Raw genomic sequence first — 25,610 nt, 5'->3', positions numbered from 1 at the left:
GGCTGAATATCAACCAGACGGAGTAAAACTGAACAGCCATTGCACTTGTTGCCGCATCCAGCGGTGACCGGGGACTGCCGGGCCCGCCGAGCGCTGACCCGGCCCGGCCCAACATGGCTACCGCTTCTCCCCGCCGGACCCGGGCCACCGCGGCGCCTGCGCGGGCGGGCTGCGCATGCGCTGGAGGCGCGGCCGCTGTGGCGCCTGCGCGGGCCTGCCCCCACGTGACCCGGCGCCTCTCCTCCTTCCGGCGGCGGCGGCGGCAGTCCGGCCATGGCGGCGGGAGAGGTGGCGGCGGCGGGCTCCGCCGAGCACTTCCAGCAGCTGCTGCAGCAGAAGGACAGGTGAGGCGGGGCACCGGCGGGGATGGGGGCCGGGAGGGACGGAGTGCGGCCTGGCGGGTGCTGAGGGAGCGGGGCCCGCCGCCGGAGGGACCCCGCTCCGGGAGCGGCCTGACTGGAAGGTCTGGCCTCGCCGCCGGCAGCGCTGCCTTTCCGCTGCACCGCTCCCCGACAGAACGTGGGCTTCCCGGCGAGTAGCTGCGGCGGGTCCCGGAGCGTCAGGCTCTGGGGGAAAAGGGAGCTCTTGGATTTGTCCTGGTCTCCCCCAAAACGTGGCTCCGCGGTCGCTTCACGCGTTTGGCCCGAGCTTCGTGAGAGGTTGGTGTCTGCTGAGGGAAACGGGCCCGGTACTGCCTCAGAGCTGAATAAAACCTTTGCGGGGAAAATAAAAAAAATACAAAACCAAAGCCCATAGATTGAAGAAGGGCTTCGGGTTTGCTCCTTGACAGATTATTTTTTTAAGCACCTGTTTCCTCAGGCACAGCTTATGAGTCTCTAGGAGAGCTCAGGCACTCAGACGGGGAGGACTGCTGAAGCTGTAAACTTGCAGCAGTACCTTCTGTAGGGCATGGGGAGCCTAAATGGGCAGATTGGCAGGAAAATTATGCAAAACAGAGCTTTCATGCGACCTAAGAATTTTTTTTTCTCCTGAGCCCTAAGTTGTCAATAAAACAAACAAGTGCTGTACAACACTTTAAATGAAAACAGCAGCATTAGGTTGTTTATTGAGAAACAGTGCGAAACTAAGTTGTTCATCTCTCGTGCAACAGGGCTGGTTTCTCATTAATCTGGTTTTATGCTCTAATAACAAGTAATGGGTCTTTTTCCATTGGTAGCTCTCAGCATGGACTGCTGGTTCTCTGTAGCCACTGGGCAGTGGCTCTTGGCCTGGTGTTGGAAGTCTTGGGCACTGATCGTTTGGGGCAAAGCTGTGCACATCTTTCGCTTTGGTAGGAAAGAGTCCCAATAACTATGACTGTAGTTAAAGGTGAACAGGTACTCAGGTGCCTTACTGAAGAAAGACGGGTTTGGTTATGAGCTTTGCTTGGGTTTGGTTATGAGCTTTGCTTGGGTTTGGTTATGAGCTTTGCTTGTTTGTCTTGTTGAATCAAAGGTGTACTAACTATTATGTGTTTAACTACATCTCGTAAGGCACATCAAAATAAGGTGTTGTGTCAAAAACATTTCCGTGTCATTTAACTGCTGCATTAGCAAGTGGCCTTTAAATGAATAAGGAGAGAAAACTGATTAAATGAGTGGTTTAAAAAGGATGGTGACGCTACCAGCATCACATTCTTAAAGACAGCATAAGGAAACATGGGAAAGTTTTGATTATGCGGAAGAAGAAACTAAATTCTTCGAAACTTGTTGCATGACTTTCAGTTTTCTTTTCTGGAATTATTCTTCAGCTGAATTGTTGTGTGGGGACATCCCAGAGGAGAGTCACGCTCTCACACTCACTGAGACATACTGCAATGAAAATGGCTTCAGGAACAAATACAATATTTTGAAGTTATTTTCAACAAAACCCTCAGTAATTCTCTCATTTTCTTTGTCCACAGAACGTGATTCAGTTTTCTCTTTAATGGACTTGATTATTTTATGCATATTTTTTTGGTCCTAAGATGAATTGATAGTACTGATAACTCTTCCTCTGCTTCATTTCAAAATATTTGGCTTTGGTTTTTGTTACTGCTAAGAAACCAAACAAACTTGCACTCACAGAGCATAACAAATCCCTCAAATCACAGATTTTTTTTTTTTTAATGATCTCCATGTTTCTGGATGGTGGTAGAACTTTAAAAATATACAGTGGCTGATTTAAGGTACCTTCTATATTTACATTATCAAGTGAATTTGAAAATTAATGATGTAAAAAAAGTAGTTTTAAAAGTTCACTGAATAGAGTGGGAAAGGAGAAAGTTTCTTCAAGGAAGTATTTTTCTCTTGAAAGATAAAGCTTAAGACAAAAAATGTGCTGAATTTTTAAGGCTAGGCCTAATGCTATTTTACTGCTAATTTTTTTTTTCAAATGCACTTCCTGATTTTTCCAAACTAATAGAATTATTGCTAATCAGCTGTAACTGCCAGCACTTTATGTTGACACTTCATTTCTTAGGAGTTCTTGTTTCAGAAAATTAATCTTTCTGACATCAAGTTATTTGTAAGCTTTGTGTTATGGAATAACTGTAAATTTGAAGGTTTAACTTTTTTCAAAATGCATCTAGATTTTATGGTTGCAAAAGGTGAACCGAACCAATGTCTTCAAAATTATTGAACCACTTCTATTATTGCTCTGTAATCTGTTGTTTTGCTTAGACTGTTGTAGAAAAATCAGCTTATAAAACCAAGTAACTTGGGCTGCCTGTCAGAAAGATTATAAATACTTACAAAATACTTGTATCTTGGCCCAAAAAGAGGGTGACCTATGGAGTAATTATTTTCTGGATATCCCTATCAGAGAATATCTTGCTAGTTTGGTTCTGCAGTCAATAGACTCTTTGTTTTAAAGGTATACTTTGTGAGTCTGTCTCAACCAATCTTTTTTTTAATACACTATAGAAACAAGACTCTGGGCTTTTTGCTTCTCCACAGAAAATGTGTGATATGTCCTTCTGATTTTTCTTCTGCTACTAAAGTTTAAAAAAAGTTATATTAAAGAAAGTTAATTTTATTTTTGGGCCCACAGCTTTTCCTCCAAAATGTGAAATATGAAATGATACAGGAAGAGAAACTTTGGGACTTGTCATAAGCTTTCTGTTACAATCCTCTTTTATAAGTAATAATAGAGTTTTTAGAAATGTCTTGGTTGAATGTAAGAAATACTTTGTTTAGAATCACTTATATGCTTCATTTTGCTAACTCTCTATTTTCTTCCTTAATGTTTTGAATTACTCTTGCTATTTTTCAAGTTTGAAGTGCTCAGATACCAAGAGGGCAGTCTAATTGCAAAGTTAGACTTGTTTTGTGAATGAATTTGTCAAAAAACCCCAACCCCCAAAACCCTTGATGCAAATTAATTTAAAGTATGTTCTTCACAAAGATAAAAATCAAGTGCATTGCAGCTGTATGTTGGTAAGGAAAGAATAGGCTCTCATGGAATGAGGATTAAATAACCATGTGATTATTCCTCCTCTACTTGTCATGAGCTGACATTCATATGATCAGATGTGTCCCACTATGCACACTAAATGAAATTGAGCACTTGTGAAATACTTGTCGGTAGCAGGGGAGGCGTATGCATTCCTGTGTTCAGTTAATGGAAGGAAAGTGCATCAAGTTGGTTATTAGTGCTTTGGTCTGATGCGTAGCCACTATACTACTTTTATGTTCTCTGTTCTCCTTTCTTCCACTGTTTGTTTTTAGCCAGTGGAAGTATTATCTTGTCCTACTTGTAGTCTAACAGATGCAAAAATTATTTTTTTAAATGTACAGGCATTGTGCAGGTGCAATGACAGCTTGGCAACTTCATTCTCTGTGGTTGTAAAAGCTGCAATAGACCAAATTAGAGTAGCCTGTTTGTGAAGACTACGGTAACATCACAAAACTTTGAAGAAAAAAAAAAAAAAAAGTATTGTTGTTCATCCTTGATCCATTTGTAACAACTTCCCTGAGCTCTTAACAGTGTCAGTAAACAGTGCATATGTAAAGAACGATACTGGAGGCAGTCTCAAAATTGGTATTTCAAATGAAGGTTGTGATGAACAAGTACCGGCAAACCAATCCTGGAGCAAAACTCTTGATTACTCTCTGCATGAGAGCTTGGTCTGTCTTCTGAAATACTGAACTGCTGCTGCTTTTTTTAATTTTAAAATTTTCTGTCTGTTGTGACTCGGTTTCTTCATACATATGACTTCCCCATCTCCCAACCTACCTAATTATGTTCACCTCATTACTTTGTTGCAAAAAGTGTTGGTTGCAGCAAGATGTGAAGTGCTTGTCCCTATTGGCTCAAAAGTCCTAATTAAAATGTGTCTGTGTGAGCTGACAGCTGTAGTGATGTTCAGAAGACGTATCTGCTATGAGGGCAGGTAAAGCTCCTGCACGAGCTACCTGTGCTGTAATCTGCCTCTTCATTTGCTCTGTAGCTGGGCTCCACAGAGAGCATTGCTATAAAAGTTTACATGCTGAGTTTTGTAGTTACGGTTTTACTCTGAGCTGTGACGTGTGGTCTCCGGTTTCTCAAGGAGTCCATATCAAATGCTATTTATAGGTAAAGAGTAAATCACTTAAATGAGCCTTTACTGGAGTTTAAATGCTAGTGTCAATTGTGAGCAGTGAAATCAGGCCAAAGAAGCCTTACAGCTATTTTGTTGTAATTAAAGAGAGACGGTTTGCCTTTGGGATCATTGCTGTGGGTGACTCGTGTACATGAGTGTTGGAAGAATCTGTACAGATGACAGCCCTGGAGGAGACGTCTTGAACTGTTCCTGAGCTCAGATCTAAATTTGCAAGGCTGGCACTTGCAGAAGAATAGAACTACCTTGTTGTTCCATAACTTCAGTTTTTCCTAGCCTGTAAACTTTGCCAGTTTTAATCGGCTTTCGAAGCAGAACCATGCTCTGACTGATAGCTTGATGAGGAAAAAAAAAAAAAAAGAGGCTATCCTATTGTATTTCTAGCAAAATTTTCTAGAATTGCTTTGGAAGATCAAGTTTATGAATTTTAAAGTTCTGTGTCTGAATTGAGTTTAGTGCTGTATTCAGAGCATGTGGTCAGATAACACAACTGTTAACTGTTCCAGTATGAATGTCATGCTACCCACATAGCTATTAAAATTTATAATGAACTTCCATTACTTAGTAATAAAAGACACTAAATGGCATCTATGGTATGGTTGACTTGATTTCTGTGTCTCTTTCTGAGTGGATTAGAAGTAGTACGTTATATGTCTTTTATTCTTTATCCCCTATTGTCTAGTGGTTTTGACTAGAGCAAACCTGGAAAAAGGAATGGAAAATTCGATGCAAATATCTTGTCACTGTTGTCATCAAAGTGTGTTTGCTTAAGCTCATGAGAACTACCTCATGGTACCCAGTTTGATGGGATTTCTGTTCACACATGTGACTTCTCATCTTTAAATGCTGGTATAATCAATACCAAACATTCAAGAAAACTTTATTGAAGCTGGAAGAAGAATAAGAAGTTGAAGCTCATAAAAGCAGAAAACAACATTTCAGCATAAGAATACTGTATTTTTAGAAAAGTCCCAGTAGACTTGAAAAGTTACTAGCTTATTTCCTGGATAAGTAGTAAAGAGGCAATAGTGGCACTGAGAGGAGAAAAGCAGTGGTGCAGCCTCTAGCGTGAAGCTGCTGAGCTCTGGAGCTCTCAGAGCTTCTGAAGATAGAAAGCTTGCCTGGGAAGAGATGCGGGATGCCCAAGAGCGATTCTGAGTGCTACAGGTGCTTCAAAATCTGTGTCCTGTAGTGTATGACTTGATCTTTAGTGTTTCTGCTTGTTCTTCTTCCTGTCTGACATTCATATGGAATGATCTTTTACTATCAAAATACAGGATTACGTTTTTCTTTGCATTGCATTACCTCAACAGTGCTGGTTGGGTTTTGGAATGTTTCCTGAAAAAGCATTAAAGTTCTCCTCTGTGCAAGTCGTGGAAAACATTCCTGGTTTCACTTGTTTGATTTCCTTTTTTCGCAGGAAGGTGGTGTGGGTGGTAGTTTTTTGTGTGGTTTTTTGTTTGCTTGTTTGTGGGGTTTTTTTGGCATGACATAGCAAACTTTTATATTGCATGATTTTTTTTTAAATAAATGCTGTTACTCTTATTATTTTTTTTTTTAATAGGTCCCTTGTAGTTGTCCACTTTTGGGCACCATGGGCTCCTCAGTGTGCTCAAATGAATGAGGTTATGGCGGCACTAGCAAAGGAACACATGCAGGTTACATTTGTGAAGGTAAGTCAGGCAGTTGAGCTTGTTTTAGACAGAGGAGAGCCATTATTACAAAGTATGAGTAAAGTATTACAAAATATGGGTAAAGCTGTTTTTGAAGTTCCTTTATGGCTTCACATTTAAAGATGAGTGGAACATATGCAAGAGATGCATCAAAAAATCTGTGGGATGAAAGTTCTAGGTTCATCTTTCCAAACTTGATATTGCAAGCTTAAATAACACCTTCATTTTATTGTGCTGTTTAAAGAAAAAAAAAAAAAAAGAAGAAAGAAAAAAGATCAGTCTACTAAGATACAATGAAGGATTTTTTTTTTCACTAGCTACTCCACCTAACAAACAGGCTTTTAAATTTTTCTATGCCTGCAATGTCTCAGTCCTTTGGTTCTGTAGATAGCCATATTTTTAAAGGATGACTTTTATCCCTGGATTTGAGATTAATTTGGCAACACTGTTCTTCTCAGGTGTGCTGGAGATTTCATTTGTTCCCATGATGTTACTGGTTAGCTAAATAGATCTCAGAATTCATAGGAATTTTCTGTCTGATACTAAAGATGAACAGTAATCTTCATGAAGTTTAAAGGAAGGTAAATTTAAGTCTGTGCAACGTTGTCACTCTGAGATGACAGTTGTATAGTGCTGGATGGTATAAACACAAATGAGATGCTATACTTTTGTGAGATCATCTGCACATCCTAGTAAGAGAACCAGTGTGGAGGGAAAAATGAATGCACTTCATCAACATGCTGTTCATTTTAAAACAACTTTCTCTTGTTAATGAGACACTTCTGTGATTATGAGGGCAGGGAGTAATGGAGCAGCCAGCTGTGTGTGAGTATTTTAATTTGATTTCTTACAGCCTTTAGGTTTTGTGGGTTTTTTTAATGATTCCCCTGTAAAGCAGAAGGACAGAACTATTTTAATGGTAGTATTTTATTACTTAGAGCTTCAAAAGACTAATTATCAACATTTTGAAAATTCAAGATGCTTAAATTTATATAGAGTTGCTATAGCTTTTAGTAGGCCCAAGAAAGTTCAAAAACTCTCAGTTGCCTCTTTATTATTCATATTCATGTATTATTTATTTCTAACCCTTATTATTCAGCTATAATTTATTTTTTAATAACAAGGTTCCAAAGCGATCAAGTGTTGCAAAACTAAGATAATGGCACTTTCTTCCCCCCACCCCCCTTCTCCCAGTATTACTGGCGTACTTGTTTAGAGAAAATAAGCTACTGAAAGACTTGGGTGAATTTTCTTGATATGTTTTTTTGGGGAGGGGCTCCTCATGGGGAATGTATTTGATTTTGGAAGTTCTTCATGGGATTTTGGTCTGTATTCCAGAATAGCCAGAGTCTGCCTTTTAATTAGCAAGAACCTGTTAACTCATCAGATGGTTACAGATGACTGACCAAGAGTAGTGTACTGCTTTGCAAATCATAAACAGTTACATTGTAGAATAGAGCCAAGTAATAATGAAATGAACTTCAAAACTGTCAATAAATCTTGAAGTCTTCCTGAATGTAATTTCTCATTTTAGTTGTTGCGTAGCCTAACTCTAAGATCCTTGGCTTGGTTAAAATGAAAGTGTGTCTATATCCAGAAACAGTTAGAAACAATGTTTTGGAAAGTTGTACCAATAAGAGCAAGGTACTGAAATATGAAATTAAATCTGTTCTATATGTATGAACCTCACCAGAGTGGAACATAAGTATCCAAGTCAGTAGAAAATTTTACTGGCAAAGAAAATTAATATTATAGGTAGAAGTCATTTAATCATTTGCCACTTGAAAGAGAATAGATAATTGGAATCTATTTACATTTTTCAATTTATAGCTTTAGTTTCTCAGTTGATCCTGTTGGAGCATTGATTTACAGAAATAGAGGTGAAGCTTGGACTCTCACTTTTGACTTATTCTGCTGGGTTGCTTCTGTATTTAGTGAGTTCATTAAGAGCCGGAGCAAATCAAAACATGCTGTAATACTAAAATATTCACAGGTTCACTACATTTTGGTTAACAGTGAGAACAATCACAGTATTTTCTAAAATACATGAGGATGGACAGGGGCAGGCAGGCGCAAACTCCTAAGTAGCTCTCTTGATGCTTGTTCATTCACTATGTGGTTTGTGGAATAAGAATTTGAAAGGCTTTTTCTCCTGTACACTCGATTGCAGGCTTCTGTTTGAAACATTTAGATGTATTGCCACTTTTTAACCATTAACTCTACAGTTGTTATAGAGCTAGTGTCTTAAACAACCTTGTACTAGATCTTCTGTTACTCAAGTAAGCTTTTAGCCTATGCACAGAAAATCACAAGTTTAAGTTAATTGAAAGAGATATTTTCTTGGCAAATTACTACATTATATAATTTCAAGGTATGCATTTGAATGCTGAATAAAATTAGAACCAATAATCTCAACAAGCTTGCCACTCAATACTCAGTAGCCTTGCAGGAGTTAAAAATAAAATTTAGTAGACATCAATAGCTTATTGAAGAAACGCTCTTTTTTTTTCTTCATAATTTGCAGAAGGCTGCAAATGTCAGTCATGATGTACTGCCCCTTGAAATTAGTCAATAGAGCAAACAGCAAGAATTGCTGTGGGCAGAAAATAAGCACTGTAATCATGACATAACTGGGGTCAATGATTTATGGATTTCAATATAGTAGTAGCTGCATATGATTGAAAATTTACTAGGTCACTAGTGCACCAAAAATTTTATTCGCAGCCTCCAGGCATCTTTTGAAATGTGCAACAAAATAAAAACCTCTGAACCTGTTTTGACACTGTGGAGGCTCAGTGGATGACACGCCAACCCAGTGAGTCTCATTTAAATGCAAATGTGTCACAAACTTCTGCATCAAATCCTTTTTAAATGTATAAAATGCCTAGAAGAACATTCTAGACAGGATTGACATCCACAGTCAAACTTTAAAGAAGATTATGAAAATAATCTTTTTCTTTGTTTTCTTCTGTTGTTGTGTTTTTTGTTTTTTTTAGCTGGAAGCTGAAGCTGTGCCTGAAGTATCTGAAAAGTACGGAATTAGTTCTGTTCCAACGTTCTTATTCTTCAAGGTGAGAGAACATGGATTCCATGTGGACTCTTAATATGTATACTTTTTTAATACTACTACCAGAAGAGCAGAACCTTAAGAAGTTTCTCAGTGAAGAAATGCTTATGTATCTGATTTAAGTCTATCCAGTGGAACCTAAAAAAGTAGATAGAAATGTTTCTTACACTTTATATGTAATATTTCAGAGCTTCCTTAATTGCTTTGGGACTCTTACATAGTTTTTATTTTAGTTGTTGTACCTTGTATTGGGTCAAAAAATTTTCAGTAATGTTTCCTTGTCTAGCTATAGTTTTACAACATGGCAAAAACCCAAGTAAATAATCTTTTGGTAGAAATGACAGGGCAGTTTGGGTCACGTTTGCCTGTGATAATAAAATACAAAATATTTTCTTTAATAAAGTCTTCTAATAGCAAATTTGCTAGCATTAACAGTAGCCAGCCGACAGAATGGTATGAGTCTTGGAAGTAAAGACTGGCTAAAAGATCAATACAGTAATCCACCCTGCATCTGAAAATCTATACTTTATATGGTGGTTTTACTATTTTTTTTATTACAGTTCAAATTCTGAATTTAATCTTTTAACATGAGCCTGTGTTTTGGTTTCCTTAGAATTCTCAGAAAGTTGACAGATTAGATGGTGCACATGCCCCAGAGCTGACCAAAAAAGTGCAGCGCCACGCGTCCAGCAGTTCCGTTTCTGCTGGCTCTAATGACAGCGCAAAAGAAGATCTTAATGTGCGTCTAAAGAAACTCATCAATGCTGCCCCTTGCATGCTGTTTATGAAAGGGTCTCCAAAAGAACCTCGCTGTGGTAAGGATTTTCTGAAGTTCGTGTTCAATGTGACAGCAGTTGCTTTGGGCTAGTTGTCAGATTTACTCAGTTTTGGGGAGGTAATCCCAACAGTGTCTTGTACACCTAGAAGTATTAATTAAAGCATTTTCATATTGCTTATGTGCAGCTAGAGAATTGCTCTTCCCTTAGCTCAATTTTGGAAATGGAATCACAGAGATTAGAGGCTTTCTAAAGAATATGTGATGTGCAATTCTGTCCTTGAACTAGGACACTTTTCCTGAGGTAGCTCAGTGTTTATTCATGCCATATTTTGTGCATCAAGTTACACACATTGAAAATGTAAAATAATCTGAAGAGAATGTTTCAATTCAAGGAATAAGAAGAATTGACTAACATCCAGGATCACTGTTGCCATTTGGAAAAAGAAAATAAAACTATACTAGCTGGTAAAATAGAAAGACCCGTAGCATGTGTTTCTGCTACAGTGGAAATGCCTTTTCTTAAATGTAGTTCTCTTGACTCTTGCTCGCTGTTTAGAGTGCTTGGTTCCTCACTGACTTGAGGTGTTGATTTATACGGAAAGCACATGAACAAATGTTAAAAGACAAAATTTTTAAGTACTATGAAGCTGCCATCCTTCTGCTCACGCGGTCTCAAGGAGTTGCATTGATTTCTTTGCTAAGCAAACATGTATCCTGTGGGGCAAATCGTATCAACTACATTGCTGGGCCAAAGAGATGAAGGAATTGTGAAACATAGCAGGAGAATAAGAAAAGAATTAGCAATAGCTAGCTCCTTACAGCCAAGCTCCTGAAGAAGGGCCTGTGGCATATATTTATGGAACCAATAAAGAGATGATAATTACTGAAAAAGTTAAATCATCGTGCAAAACCTCAGTTATTTGTGTCTAAAAACAAATAATGAAAATGCTTGTTTTGTCTATCTGTGCATGAATTACAGTAGCATGCGCAGGCTTGAAAGATTCCTCATAAATGTTTCTATATCATGGCAGAGATGCATGTGAACTAAATGTGTTTGAAACACTTTGAGGAGGGAAATGAGGACTCATGGAACTCTTCTTTTTGACCCCCTTCTGGTAAGGGCTCAGCAGGTGCAGCCTAGAGACAGAGCAGTGCTTCTCATGGCTGGTCAGGAGTCCACCAGTACTTGGTTCGAACTGTTGGTGTGGTGTGGCGATGTATTGATGCTATATTCACATAATTGCCAAATGTCCTTGTGGTGTGCATGCACTGCTAATGTTCCAGCTGTGGAAAATCTCACCACGGTTTTAAGTATTAAATTCAGTTAACAGTTTCAAGTGCAGACATCCCCATGTAGCTGCTTCTTGTGCTTTCTATTGGAGTGTGTCCAGGAAGTTTCCAAAAGAAACCAAGTGGAGAACTAGGTAAGGGAAAATGGCTGAAATAGTATAAAAGGACCTGAAAGAAACTGATTTTACATGTTCTGTCCATTTATCTTAATCTGGAAGGATTCAAATTGTCGTATCACCATGTACTGTTAAAAGGCGGGAAAGGGAAGGATAACGATATGGAACGCATTGATTTGGTGAAGTGAGGGTAACGCAGATTTGTGATACGTGACTTGCCAAACAGCCTCTGCTATTTTGCATTGTATCTGTGAAGGCTTTCTGTTACAGGAGAGCTATTTATGTAGTTCTAGTTATTGAAATTGAGGATTTGGGTCCATAGAGTAAATAAGAGTCTTTTGATTAATTTCAGGTGGTTTTGGGTCAGGACCAATGCTTGACAAACGAGGGAGCTGAGCAGACTGGTAACAGTGGTGAAGCTTTGGACTGGTACCATGTATATTGGGCAGGAAAGGAGGAGAGTCTGTCTGCCAAGCACTGTTAATTGGAGGGCGTTTAGTGTAGTGCATGCTGCCCTTTTCAAGAAGGAAGGCTTATATGTAAAAGTCATGAAACAGTATTTAAAAGAGAAGTAGTGGCTAAAGCATGTCAAACATGCGTGTCAGTCTGGGCCATGTGCTGTAGAGGGTAGTCCTGCCTTGGCAGAGTGAGAGGAGTCTTGCAACTCGGTCCAGGCTACTTCAGGTTGATGAAGCATGTGTTTACGGCTTGTGTGCGGCTTTTCTTGTTGCCTCTGTCCTCCGTACCTAAGTGTACTTTCAGCTGCTTTTAAAATACTTGCATGCCATTTTACAATCTGCTTTTTCAGATGTTGCTGTAAAAAGGTTGTAGAAATATGAGGGGAGGTGCAAGATCCTGTATGTACTGAGGCTTCCCATACTGTATTGGGCTTCTACTGTGTTGATATCTGCTCACTCTATTTTTCTCCTTCTTTTTCCCTTTCTAATTGCAAGGATGCTGTTTCATTTCAATGCACTAATAGGTCCCAGAATCACTTCAGTAGAAATAGTTTCAGAAATAACCGCAGATTTCAGAACTTTCACGTTCCTTGTGCTGTTGTGTATGAGCTTGGGATTCTAGCAGTTTGTGCATAGGCATTTGCTCCTGTGAAGAGCTGATGAAGTTCCATCTGTTGTCTGTATAGATAATTCTGTATTTGTATTATGTAACCATATGGTTATAGGTGTGTGAAAGCTACATATCGTCATAGGAATTTATAGATGATTTTGTGGGAATGAAAATTTTGGCTTATTCTGAAGTAGACTTGTGAAGTCTACCTGTATGTAATAGAGCACTGCTCTGGTGAGCTCCTAATATTTATGAGTACATTTGGGGTGTCTACAGTTTAGGTTATTCAGATATATGTGCTTTAAGTTTAACTGCGTTGGATGCTAATGTGGCACTACTCTTAGTAAGCCTCCTGTGCTTGCGCTGTGATTTGTTTGGCAGGTGCATGGCGAGCTGTAAGAGTAGAGCATGGTTCTTGCTATGTCCATGGTGAGCTCAAAGGTGTTGTGCAGGCAGTGGTGAGCCTCCTCTGAACTGCTTGTGTGCCCAGGTTCTCTGTTACACCCGAGTCAGCCTATGTGTCAGCGTGATCAGTTGACGGCACAAGCACACCATTTCCCCTTTGGGTTTCTGTGGGTGTTCAGTAGAGAGCTGGCTTTCTAAAGGGCATTGAGCAGAACGCTGGGCAGGTTTTAAAGTTAAGTAGAGAAAAGACCCTTTACTGTTTCTCATGTGTTTGAATTTTTGATGGGAGAGAATTGTGAGGCTATTTCAAAAAAAAAAAAAAAAAAAAAACGAACACAAAAACCACAAACCAAAAAAGGCATTGAGGCATCAAGGTTAAGGATAGTTAGGTACTTCATCATAAACTCAATATGGAAAGCGACTTAGGAGTATACCACAGGTTCATTTGCAGATCTTAATATGATAAAGTAGATATTTCTTCAAGCTTTAAGTTCTTACAGTTGATCCCTGGTACCCCATGAAAAGTGCACAGGACGTACCTACCTAAATAAAGGTATGTATTAAAACTGGAAGTATTAAAATGTAGTGCAACACATGAAATAATCTGAACTTAAAACTCTTAATTTTGCAGTTAAATACCATGCTTGCTATAGACTGCTGTGATAGTTTCTGGCAGTAGTTAGGAGATGTTAGTAAGCTGGGTCCATTAAACTTCCTAGAATAGACAGTCTTTTTCAAGGTGAAGGTAATTTAACATTTTGTCAAAGATAATATGGATCTGTTATAACAGTAGTAGGAGTAATAAAAATAGAATAAAAGGAGCCGTGCGTGTTTAAAGGTGAAGATATTTTTGAATTATATCTATTTTGATACAAATAATAGACTTGCACTTGAGTCTTTAGTGCAGTTGGCAAGTAGAGGGAACCCGATCCAGCAGTGTATTTTGGGATCTTCTTGTAGTTCGTAATTTCTTCATTGGAAAAGCCAGCTAAGTATAGTATAAAGTAAGGTTTGTCCCTTTGGCTATGTGTTTACTGGCAATTGTATGTGGTTGCTATGTACGTTGTATTATTTCAGCGGATTCATTTGGACTGTGGTAGTATTTGTTTATTTGCTTCATCAATACCGTAATTTATTTAGGGTGTTTTTATTGGTGTAGAATCTGGAGTGGCATTTGTGATCGTCTGGATAACCACTTAAAACGTTTTGTTAGCAGTTTAATTATTCCTCGTAATGCATGTATGGCATTTCTTCAGAAATTCAACCTAAATCTTTTGTTATGAAACTAAAACTGTTCTGGCACTTTATCCCTAACTATAACACTTCCAGACTGCTACCATAACCCTTCAAAATGAAACACAACCAATCAATCTTTCTAGTTTGCATGTAATTGCCTACAGCTAAAATAAAGCACTCTTTTCCCCCAGTTCCTTACAGTAGAAATGAGTTAATATATTGGCGATGGAATAACCATCAGCAATCAGCCTTTAGCTGTTTACTAATGAACTCCCAGATGTATGAAAAATTTCAGAATCTGTGTTTTACTTCAGGCTGTACATGAACTTAACACTTCAGTTGTAGAAAGAAAAGCAACTTAGATGCTGTACATATAAATTCTGCTACTTCATATCTCAATAAATTGCAGATCATGAAAACCGAAGAAAGCTGTAGTAAAAATCCATATTTCAAAAACTAATAGGTGGTCTTGCAAGCTGAAATCAAAGGTTATTCTTCTATGGCACTTCGATTCTTTTTGCCATTTAAAGCATTTTTTTTTTTATTCCTTTATTAAAGCCTTTAAGCATTGTCTCTCCCCTTTTTTTTTGGTTAATATTTGTATAGAGGTTTTCATTTGTCTGCACAGCATTTGTTGGAATTCTTTGAGAGAATTGGTAGGATTGCAAGGGCATTTGAATCCAAAACAGAATGAGCTGGCAAAGATATAAACCACACATTATTATCACATTGATTTATGGACAAATTCTCATGGATCCTTTTTGCAAACCATGTGATAGTGTTGTCTAGGAGGCTTCTACTTCCTTAGAAGGGATGTGCATGCAAGCAACAGTGGCAGGTGTTGAAATACTTTGGGATAAAGATTGTGTGTTAGAAAAGAAGCAAAATTCCAAAATATTTCAATATGTTGCAGTGTACTTAAGTGTTTTTTCCTGGACAGCATAATTTTCATAGCAGAGAAAATAGGTTATGGAGGAGCAGTGGAGTTGCAAATCAAGATTTGATCATCTGTCCTAAGGGTCAAGTCATTGGCTTCCTTGTGTTGTAAAGTGCAACAGACCTCTTCTCATCCGTTTTGTTACGGAGTAAATAACTGCAATACACTGTGAAACATCCAGTAGGCTGGTGTCTTCTCTGGAGGACCGTTTGTGCTTCTCTGTCAGTGGAGGTGTTAAATGGATGAAGAAGACTTTGAACATCAGTCTAAGGTTTCCTTTCAGGTTACCCCATAAAGAATGGACTTGTTGACATAAAGTGTACCGCCTAGGTATGGGTGGGGTGTGTGTGTGTTGGTTTTTTTTAAAGTGATTTTGAAGAGTTTCTGTAGAGACTCATGATTTAAAACACAATTTATCTTCTTTTAAAAAAAATCAATTTAATGTTTCACTTTAATGAGAATGGTGAATTTAAAATAGAGTAGAAGAATTGTTTGAAAGTGAAGTTTTGTGTGGGTTTCCCTCTAGTGTAAGCAGATTCTATAACATTAAAATTTTCATACATACAACTTTTTACAAATAATGTGACTATTTTCTTAGGAAAAAGATGCTTAGTTACAGAAGGGAGAAACTTTTCTTCTCAGGTTGGCCACATAATAAACTTATAAAATCTGGATGTTTACATCGTAATATTCAGTGCTTAATATCCTGCTGGGAGAGTGTTGTCAGAGTAGGACATAATGAAGATCTGTCATAAAGGAAAACAAAACATGGTATGAAAGTGTCACAAGGGTAGTAAAATAATATTAAGTACTCATGTGAACATAAAGAGTTTAAAAAAAAAAAATAGAAAGGAATCTGCTTTTTACCATGAAGTAGGAAAGGACATGTTCTTAAAGCAAAAGTAGTAGAAAACATTATAAAAGCCAAGTTTCTAAGTTAAACTAGTGACACAGTGGTGGGTTTAAATCCTGGTCCCCACTTTGTGTGTCAACTTCATCCACATTTGGTGTAGGAGAAGTTCAGTAGTAGCTGGAGGAAGAAATGTGTAGAGAAAGTGATGTGCAATTAGAGGAATGAAAAGAAGGCTACTGAAGATGCTGTTGTGGTCACTGAGAACCTTTTATTCTTTTTGAATGCTCAGTGAAGAAAAGCTGGAAAAGACAATAAGGGAATGCATTTAACTTTGCTTTAATTGTATGTTGGAACAACAGAGACGCTTACATGAAGGTTACTTACTGTGTAGCGCTCTAAATATAGAAGCACCAGACTTACCAAGCTGTCCATATACTTTGGTTTTGTAATCCCAGTAATAAATACGGTTTTTGCCCCTTTATAATATTTGAGGATATTGATAGAGCAAAGAACACACTAGAGCTGTTTTGAACTTACTATATAGAAGAATTGCATTTTTTAAATGAATAAGGTTTCGTAGAGACATGGGAACGCTTTGTGTAAAATGATATGTAATTCCTCTTTTTGTGCTTGCAGGTTTCAGCAAACAAATGGTGGAGATACTGAACAAACATGGTATTTCATTTAGCAGTTTTGATATTTTTTCTGATGAAGAAGTTCGTCAGGGGCTGAAAACATATTCTAATTGGCCAACGTATCCGCAGTTGTATGTAGCTGGAGAGCTTATAGGTGGACTTGATATTGTCAAGGTTAGAAACTGAGAAATTCTTAATCTTGTTAGTTGTCAGAAGCACGTTTTTCTTGCTTTTTACATCTGATTTTTCTTCTCCCCCATCTCCCTAGGAACTTGAGGCATCTGGAGAACTGGACGCAGTCTGTCCGAAGGCGCAGAAGTTGGAGGACAGGTGTGATGTATTATGTCATTATTCGAAGCATGTCTATTTTTGAGGTTTCCTGTATGTTCGTTTATATAGGGGGAACCCCCTATATAAATTCCTGTTCTTTGACTTCATCAGAAATGCATCAAGATTTTCTTTAATTACAGAACTCCTGCAGTTGTTCAGTATGTTCTGTTTTCTGTATAGTAAGCATCACTTAATATAAAGCTATACTGTTATATATGTACTAAGCTATACTGTTCCAATAGGCTTTACTTATTATATTTGTAGTTTGTTAATTTTTAATTATAGCAGGAATATAGAGATTCTTTCTTGTCTCTCCTTTAAGAACTTATTCTTTAAAGATAACTGGGAAAATCATCTTTTAAACATGAGTAGCTTTTGTTAGCTTCATTTGGCATAGACTTCATAACTATGATGTCACTGGAGAAAATACCCAGGCTTGTCTCCTCATTTTTCTTGATTACTCATGTCCTTCCGTTCCTGTTTGTTTTCACCTTGGCAACATGAATATATATGCTGCAGCAGTAGGAAGTGTGTTGCTTCCTGAACCAGATGTAATACCTAGAAACCAATTTGTCCTACTTTAACCTTCCCATTTGAAGATTCGCTCTTGTTTGAAGTTCTGACGTGCCCCAGGCAGTCAAGCTCCAGATACCTGACAAGTCATTCTGTTTGAGAAGTTGCTAGTAGGTGTGGCTTTTTTCCAGTTTTTACGGAACAGTGCCATTAAGACATGCAAAGCAGGGCTGGTTTACCAAGGAGGTGGCCTGTACCTTGAAGGCAAATATGTTAGCATAGATTCCCTCTTGCTGTCTGAGGGTGGTAAGAGCAAGTTTTACAGTGCTCTAGATGTGACTGGTTCTGGTTCTTTTGCCTTCTCAGCACAGTGGAGAAATAATTTAATGCAAGCCATTTCGATATGGTGATAAAGTAGACTTACAGCTGTGTATTTATTAATTCCTTTTTAATTTATTCTATGGCTGAGGTTTACCTTTTGTTACTCTAGTAGGGTAACTTGTGAATTGTTTCACCAAGGCCACAAAAACCAATCACTACCTTTTGCAGTTTGAGATTAAATTATAGGTAAAGATGAGATTGGCTCAGTATGGCTTTTTAAAAACTTATTTTAGAAAGTTTCCTTTAGTCTCTTCTTTCCTTTTTGCAAACTTGCATAAACTGCGACTTTATTGAATTTATACATAGTTTTTTGCTTTGCTTAATCTTTTTGGGGAAAGAAGGTAATGGGAAATGTCCTGCTTACCTAATGTGTTTTAATAGATTAAAATTGTTGGTATAGCTAAATGCCTCCCTAAAGGAGGAGCAGCAGCATCTTTTGAACAGGGGTGTGAAGTTTTTATCAATTTTATCAAATTTTGGTGTAGAAGTGGCCTGAAGAAAAACTGGCTGAAACTTCACCAGACAGGTAGCTTCTTGTTGCCTAGTTTGTTGTTCATCTTTTAGTAGGTGTTTGTTTCTTGGGTTAACGCGTGGCATTTAGCTGAGGTCTGTCTTCTGTTTTCTGGTGACAACTGGGAAGTTCTTTTTCCATGCCACAGGTTAGTTTTTCTTCGTAGCTAACCTCATACTTAACTTCTGAGCAACTGACACCTCTTTCAAACTATATTCACTCTATCAGTTACTTGTAAGAAAAACTGAGGTAGTTATTCAAACATGTTAAGACTTAATAAAATGAAGGAACATCAGTAGTAGAATCTATTTCATGCTAAATTATGTTCCTTTACTGAATGTTTGATCTCTTCCCATCAATTAACTGCGTCTTCTTCACTTGAAAATACCCTTGAAAATGGACTCTGGAAACCAGCTCGGTTTCATGAAACGGATCTGGCAGCTGGGGAACCAGCTCAGATTACTGTAGCTCACCCTTGCTGTAGCTGTTAGTTTTGCCATTGCTTTTTACCCTAGACACAACTTGGTTGGAAAAATTGTTTTGAAGTTTACATGTGCAAAGGCTGTATGTCACCAACAAAACTTCATTTAGTTTTATTTTGCAAAGACCCTGGATTCCCCAGTCTAGAATCTTTTTGCATTGTGTGAGTCATGCAAAGTGACCTTTTACAGAAAGTGATCACTGGTTACGCATTTTATAGAGGGTAGTTTGCCCTTAGCAGGGCAGGAGTCTTTGCTAACTTTTTCCATCAGTTGTCATAGAAAGCCTTTCCTAAAAGGAGAGGGAAAGAAGGGGAGTGTCTGAGGGTCGTGCGGGTAGACCAGAAGCAGACAGGGCACAACGAGGTAAAACAGACCTATTCCTGAATTTTGGTAGTGGTTAGTCCTTAGTCCATAAGTCCATAGATCTTATGACTGATGGACAGTAGGTATGGCTCTTACTCTGCAAAAGACATTCTCACATGGAGAATGAGAAATGCCAAGTATTATGTTCAGTATGGGAAAAAGCAGTATGTCACTAAATATAAACATTGTATTTAAAATATCCTAAAATGATGTTTCTCCTTAAACTTACTGCTGCTTGATACTTAGAGGTCAATCTAGAAAAGTAAATTGTTGCCCTAAAAGTAACAGGATGGTTCAAATTCATTCACTAGAGTTACTGTAAGAATTTAAATGAATGGAGTTGCTTATAGTAATGCTTTAAATGCATTTGGTAAAGCTGTAAGTTGCTATCTTTCAACTTTTGCATTTTGTTTTCCTGTTGAAACAAAGCTTGGGATAATAACAGAGCTGTTTTATGTCTTTTTCATGCCTTCTGTAGGCTTAAAACCTTGATAAACAAAGCTCCTGTGATGCTTTTTATGAAAGGAAGCAAACAGGTAAGATTAAGTGTTGTGGAATACGCTATATTTAAACAGTTTTTTAAACAGTGACAATTACCTTTTTTCCTTGCTTAATGAAAATTAATGGTTCTGGGAACTTAGTTATTTGTCTTTTTATTTTGGTGCTTCTATAAGCTATAGAAGAGCAGTCCCTATTTTACCTGATGGATTTATATTGCTAAAATGCTGATAGCTGTGTTACTGAGTAAAATCAGGGAATTTCATGCCCTGCAGTGATGTCTGTCAATTGAGCTACAATTCAGAAATGAATGGAAGAACTGTGCGTGTCCTGTTCGTCTTAGTTATTGGTTGTCTTTGCAGATAATGGATTTTCTTCTGATGTTCTGTGTGCTTGCCCCTGATGGCTAGCCTGCTTGAGGCATACACTTTGAGTGTTGCCCAAAACTTTATCTCTGGACACATGTTTCTTGAAACTTTCCTCTGTTGACCTAATTGGATTGGGTGTCCTATCTTTTTTAATTTCTCCGACTTAAATGCAGTTGTGAAAGCATAATAAAAAAAAAAAGCTGCTAGATGTTTTTAAGGCTAAAGTATAGTGCCACATACCATAAAGGACCTATTCTTTTTCTCACGGGCGTGGAATGGTCTATGCCTGGTGTCTTGAAGCTGTGCTTAATGGTCTTGCTCACTGAAATATAGTGACTGAAGACAGACAACTGCTAATAGTTAGGATTAAAATAATAACAAGTGACTGCAAACCAAAAGGTCAGTCTTTTGCTTTGTGTTGTATGCTCAAACAAAGTAACCAGGGGACAAATTATTCCCTTTTGAACAGCAAGGCACTGCAGTTCTTCCTGTCAAAATTACTTGAATGGCACCTAACTCAGACTTTTCATTGGAGTGGTGTACCCTAAACAATAATTGTAGTTAGTGATTGCATCTTATGAGAATCATTTATATGGTATTTTTTTAAAGGGATACAGAGGTAGGGGACTGGGCTTATTCATGTGACTTGTCTTTCCACTTCATTTTCTCATTTGTTCCCTGAGCCTTCTCTGTGTATTAACAACAGATACTTTTAAGAGTGTTATAGGCTGTTTTACTAAGCTGTTTCATAGCCACTGGAACCCTGTGGGTTATGCTGACTCACTGAAACAGTGGTGGTGAGCTAGTTGGGCTTGGGTCTTCTAAACAGGTGCACTTCTATCTCCTTTAAAATCTGTGTCTTGTCTACAGAAAGCAAGAGTTTGGGCAGGTTGCTTAACACGTTATGACTTTGCTTAAGCTACCAGTGCAGTGCAGTGAAATCGCCACTAAGAAGGGATAGTCTGGATTAAAAATTCAGTGTCTAAAAAATGATGGGTGTTCTGTGTCCTTATACTGTCAATATGAAGAGTTTGCAGTAGATGCTTTCAATTATTAATTTCAGTAGGGAGTTGCTGTACCTGCAACCTATTTATCAGTTGACGATAGGTTGCTGCTCTCTCCAGAATGGTAAGTAAAGGGTAGCGTACGTCTCAAAATAAAACACATCTATTTTACAAATGCATATAAGGCATTTATACCCATCATACCTATAACTTTGGCTTTTTGAAGGTTCAGAAAATAATCAAGCCTAACTAGTTTTCAAGACAGTATTGCCAAACCTGGAAAACAGCTTCACCTTGTATCATTGCACAACTCAATATTTTAATTTATTTCAGCAGAGTATATAAAGAAAGAGACATTCAGTACTGTTTAAAGCTCAAAGAGTATAAAGAAGAATGAAAAAAGGGATGAGCAGTATTGCTCATCCAGTGAGGTCATCACTAGCAATAAAATGGTAATGGCTTTAGTGTAGCTTCAGGACCTGGAATTTTGTGGATTAAATATAACAGATATATGTTTTAACATACATGTGTTTTGCATTCTAGATGGCAAAATGTGGATTCAGCAAGCAAATTATAGAAATAATGAATAGTACTGGGTACGTAAGTGGGGTTTTTATTGAATTTGGGAAGCCAGTTCTGTTTTAAAAACTACATTTTATAAATAAAGAGTTTGGATAATATTAGTGGAAGACTCCCCCAAATGTAGTTTTCTTTGTTTAAGAGTATTTTAAAGTATCTTTATGTGAAAGCCCATAGTGTAAGTCACTACGACGCTCATTTGATACCAAGTCAAATGTGGTGTGTCAGATATTATGCTGCTTTAGCCCTACTACATGGTGCTTGTCTTGCTCGGATTGAGGAGTTTGTTGCAACAGTGAATTTTTTTCTTTTTTTTGCTGTGATTGTTGACATGAAAGAAATCCTTCCACTGCGATAAGCAGCTCGTCTTAGAGAGGTCCCTCTTGATCTGTTTCCTTACTCTTGGAGCCTCTCATGTTATCTAGCCTCAGTTTTCCTCTTTGAAGCAATTCTTTCTGTAGTGAGAGAGATTAGTATCATCTTCCTTTGAATAAGCTCCTGTTTCATTTGTACTGCTTGTTAGAGGTTAAGCAGTGGTCTTGATTACTGGATGTTAGAATGGGCTTTTTTGAGATAATAGATAACTATATATCAATATACAACTCGGAAATAAGTAGCAGTTACTCAAATCACAAGTTCCTTGTCAGTGGCTCTAGTCCACTTGCAGGAATCTACGTACTTGCTGGCTATTGAAGAGTGCCAGTTCTTAGAATACTAGGAATTGCATACCAAAACTCATACATGAATCAACCAGAAATCAAATTTACACAGGCATTTTATTTTTGTGTTTTTACGCAAGTAGTATATGAAGATGGTGAAATAGCTGCAGCTGGTTGATTCCTTAATAAAAATCTCCACAGTGTGTGTGTGTGTCTTTTTTTTTTTTTTTTTTTTTTTTTAAAGCTAATAGTGAACGGAATTACTTGAACATGTTTTGGCCAATTAGAGCCTAAGCTACACGGCTTAATGTTTTAGTGCGTTATGCTGTCACCTGTGCATTATAAGGAGTTTCCCATGAAATAGACATTTTTTTTTACATGACAGTTCTTGGTGCGTAAGGTGTTGACTTTTTTCCTCCTGTTACCTGTTAATTCTGAGTGATTTGGAAGCTAGCTTGTAAACATACCCGTTTTGAATTTTTGAGGGTCTTACATTGCAAAACTCCACAGTAGATGATTTTGTGTTGGTGTTTTTTTTTTTTTTTTTTCCCCTAGCGTTGATTATGAGACATTTGACATACTGGAAGATGAAGAGGTAATTAAGCTTCTCCATTATTGAGGATTTTATTGTTGCTTTTACTGAAGTTGAAGTTTACATTTAAGATTATTTTTCTTAGGTGCGGCAAGGATTAAAAACCTATTCAAACTGGCCAACGTATCCTCAATTGTATGTGAAAGGTGAACTTGTTGGAGGGCTGGATATTGTTAAGGTAAGAATGAGAGAATCTTGTTTGAGATGTACATTGACTATTTGTTTAAAACTATAGAAACATTTTCTGCCCATAACATACAGAAATTCCTTTGTAGTGGCCCTAGATCTTGAAACCGAATGACTTGGTTGCTTTTACTGTGACTTCCATTAGCTCAACATACAGTTGAAAGGAGCTCTAAATCTCTAGCGTTCTCATATGCCAAGATTTAGCAGTGAAATGTATTTTCTTGACAGCAGTCAGTTACTGTTACTGTAAAGACCATTTTTACCCCGTGGGTGCATTTTTACAGGTTTCTCTTCCTAGTTTTACTTCTGACATTGCTTTTCTCAAATAAGGTGGGCGAGACATTTCTTCCTAGCAAACAGTCTCATTCCTGGAAGAAAGTAAGGTTTATTGTAGTTGTTTGAACAGACCCTGAAGCAAAAAAAATAGATCTGCATCTGTTACTGTGGTTTTTGATTTTTGTAACAGAGCAGGCACAGTGTTCTAAACCCCAAATACTCTTGAGCCCATTCTTGTCTGAATGTTTTATAGCCAATTCCTCAGACATTGTAACTCCTGGGAAGATACAATCAATAAATCTCATTTAGTTCTAAAAATACTGGTATTACTTAAATTATATAGATTACTTTAATTTTATTTATTTAACAAGTGTGTGGGTTATTTCAGTGATCAGTAAGTATAGTCTTGGGCACTGTGGAGATGCTGCAAAATACTTCTCTCGCTGGTATTTAAATGTAATTTGTCTGTGTGCATTGTTGGACTGTATTCAGTTCACACTGACTAACTTGTATGGGCAGATGAATGTTGTCAGTATTTTAAAATGCATTCCGTAATATAGCATAATATGTAGTAAAATTGAGACAGCTGTTTCTCTTGAGATGTGGGGAAAAGATTATATACTCTACAACATGTTATTTTAAAACTATTTCCTGGTGTTATCTAGCTCTTTAGTAAGTTAACAGCCTTATAATTTGAGTTTAAATCATCAAGATAATATGGGCAAGCACCTCTTATTTAGAACTCTTACAGATCTCTTACTGTCTTGTTTGTTTTAATGTGTGATAGTAACAAAATCTATCAATGGATGGTCGTTTTTTCATTTTGTGGGAGGCATTTTGGATGTTGTAAAATTTTGTGTGTGCCTAAAATATATCTTGAATTACATCTAGAAGGAGATATACCAGGGGATTTACCTGGTAAAGTTGGTAACAACCAATTCTTTTGAAGGTCTATCTTTTCACTAAATAAGTTTCCTCTTTTACTAAACAGAAACAAAATAGAATTTAAATATAACGTTATGATCTTCAGTGTCTTGGTCAGGAGGGGCCTCTCGTGGGTCATCTGGTGCATCCCCTGAATAGCCAGTGAATTGATTTCCTTAGCCCTAAACTCTCCCTGTTGAAATCTTGTTAGCATCATCACAAAACGTACAGAGAGAATAATTGCTGTATATATTTCTTTACAGGAACTGAGGGAAAGTGGTGAATTGTTGCCTATCCTGAAGGGAGAAAATTAATGGAAAAGGACATCAATGGGAACAGAAATACTTTGAGCGATTATTCATTTATAGATTATATTGGAGCAATATGCAACTTAGCCTTGTGGAACCGATCAGGAGTAAAGAAAGACAGCTTATGTACTCTGTGTATTTCACAAGACCATGTTACATATGAAAATGTGTTTCCACTGAAGATACAAAAATGTCAAGATCTTCAAATTCAATTAAAATGTAATGCTAAAGAAGTTTGGGTTTGTTATTACACTCTTTCTGTGTATTCATTGCACCTAGATGTTTAAGAATTGAGTAATGACACCACTATCCGTTGCAGTACTATATAGGACTAAGTCGCTTTTTTTTGGGGGGGGCTCAGCTCTCATTAGGAGAATATTAATGGGTATACCTCTGTGGTATGGAGCATAATAATTTTCTGTCCCTGTTAATAATTGTTTTCATGTCTAGTGAGTGAGAAAAATACTATTGAAACCTTAATCCAGTGCACCATTAGGAAGTTGTTATTAATGAGTTTCAACTGCATACTATGTATCTTCATTATCTAAGTAGGTACAGTAATTGTGAATTTCAGATGTTCAACTTATTTTAACATAGCTTTTTGGACATATTTAAATTACGGTGGAAATGAGCCAATAAACACAGTGATTAGGCCAGTCTTCTGGTGTATCGTCAGTGCCCCTTTGGTTAAAGGGAAAGGTTTACTTCCTAGGCTGTGACTTTGGCAATTTCAGTCATCGGGTATATGAATCCTTCACTTCTGTATGCAGAGGATTTAATTTGTTTTCAATCCTTCTTTCAATACCTGTAATGCTCTGAAATATAATGGGCTCTAATAATGGGCTGACCATCAAACCAGCTACAGCACAGGTGTACTTGCAAGTATGTGCAGGAGGGTATTTCTCTTGAAGAGAAACATTTTTTGCTTTCAGGTCTTTTGAGTTCTTGGCACCTGTGCTGAGACTAAGGAGGTTTTTATTTTGGAAGGTGTTTTTGTGT

General features: G+C 37.7%; 1 protein-coding gene across 1 annotated transcript; it reads left to right on the top strand.

The window, feature by feature from the left end:
- The first annotated feature begins 273 nt into the window (after positions 1-273).
- GLRX3 (glutaredoxin 3) lies at positions 274-25,259 on the top strand. Its single transcript, XM_050898874.1, has 11 exons — positions 274-344; positions 6,144-6,252; positions 9,249-9,323; positions 9,933-10,134; positions 16,639-16,811; positions 16,906-16,967; positions 19,696-19,753; positions 21,631-21,683; positions 22,881-22,920; positions 23,003-23,095; positions 24,567-25,259. Exons 1-11 carry the CDS (start codon positions 274-276, stop codon positions 24,615-24,617), a joined length of 987 nt encoding a protein of 328 aa, XP_050754831.1. The 3' UTR covers positions 24,618-25,259.
- The last annotated feature ends 351 nt before the right edge of the window (positions 25,260-25,610 follow it).

This window comes from Gymnogyps californianus, chromosome 6 (assembly GCF_018139145.2).
Source record: "Gymnogyps californianus isolate 813 chromosome 6, ASM1813914v2, whole genome shotgun sequence".
NCBI lineage: Eukaryota > Metazoa > Chordata > Aves > Accipitriformes > Cathartidae > Gymnogyps > Gymnogyps californianus.
The sequence above is the reverse complement of the archived record's forward strand: the minus strand, read 5'-3'. Positions and strand labels throughout refer to the sequence as shown.

What these genes read in the sequence shown, in the direction of transcription:
- GLRX3 (XM_050898874.1), top strand. Translation starts at nt 274, where the DNA reads ATGGCGGCGGGAGAGGTGGCGGCGGCGGGCTCCGCCGAGCACTTCCAG. An exon ending in GTGGACTTGATATTGTCAAG is followed by an intron (nt 16,812 to 16,905) that starts GTTAGAAACTGA and finishes CCATCTCCCTAG; the next exon opens with GAACTTGAGGCATCTGGAGA. An exon ending in GAGGGCTGGATATTGTTAAG is followed by an intron (nt 23,096 to 24,566) that starts GTAAGAATGAGA and finishes ATTTCTTTACAG; the next exon opens with GAACTGAGGGAAAGTGGTGA.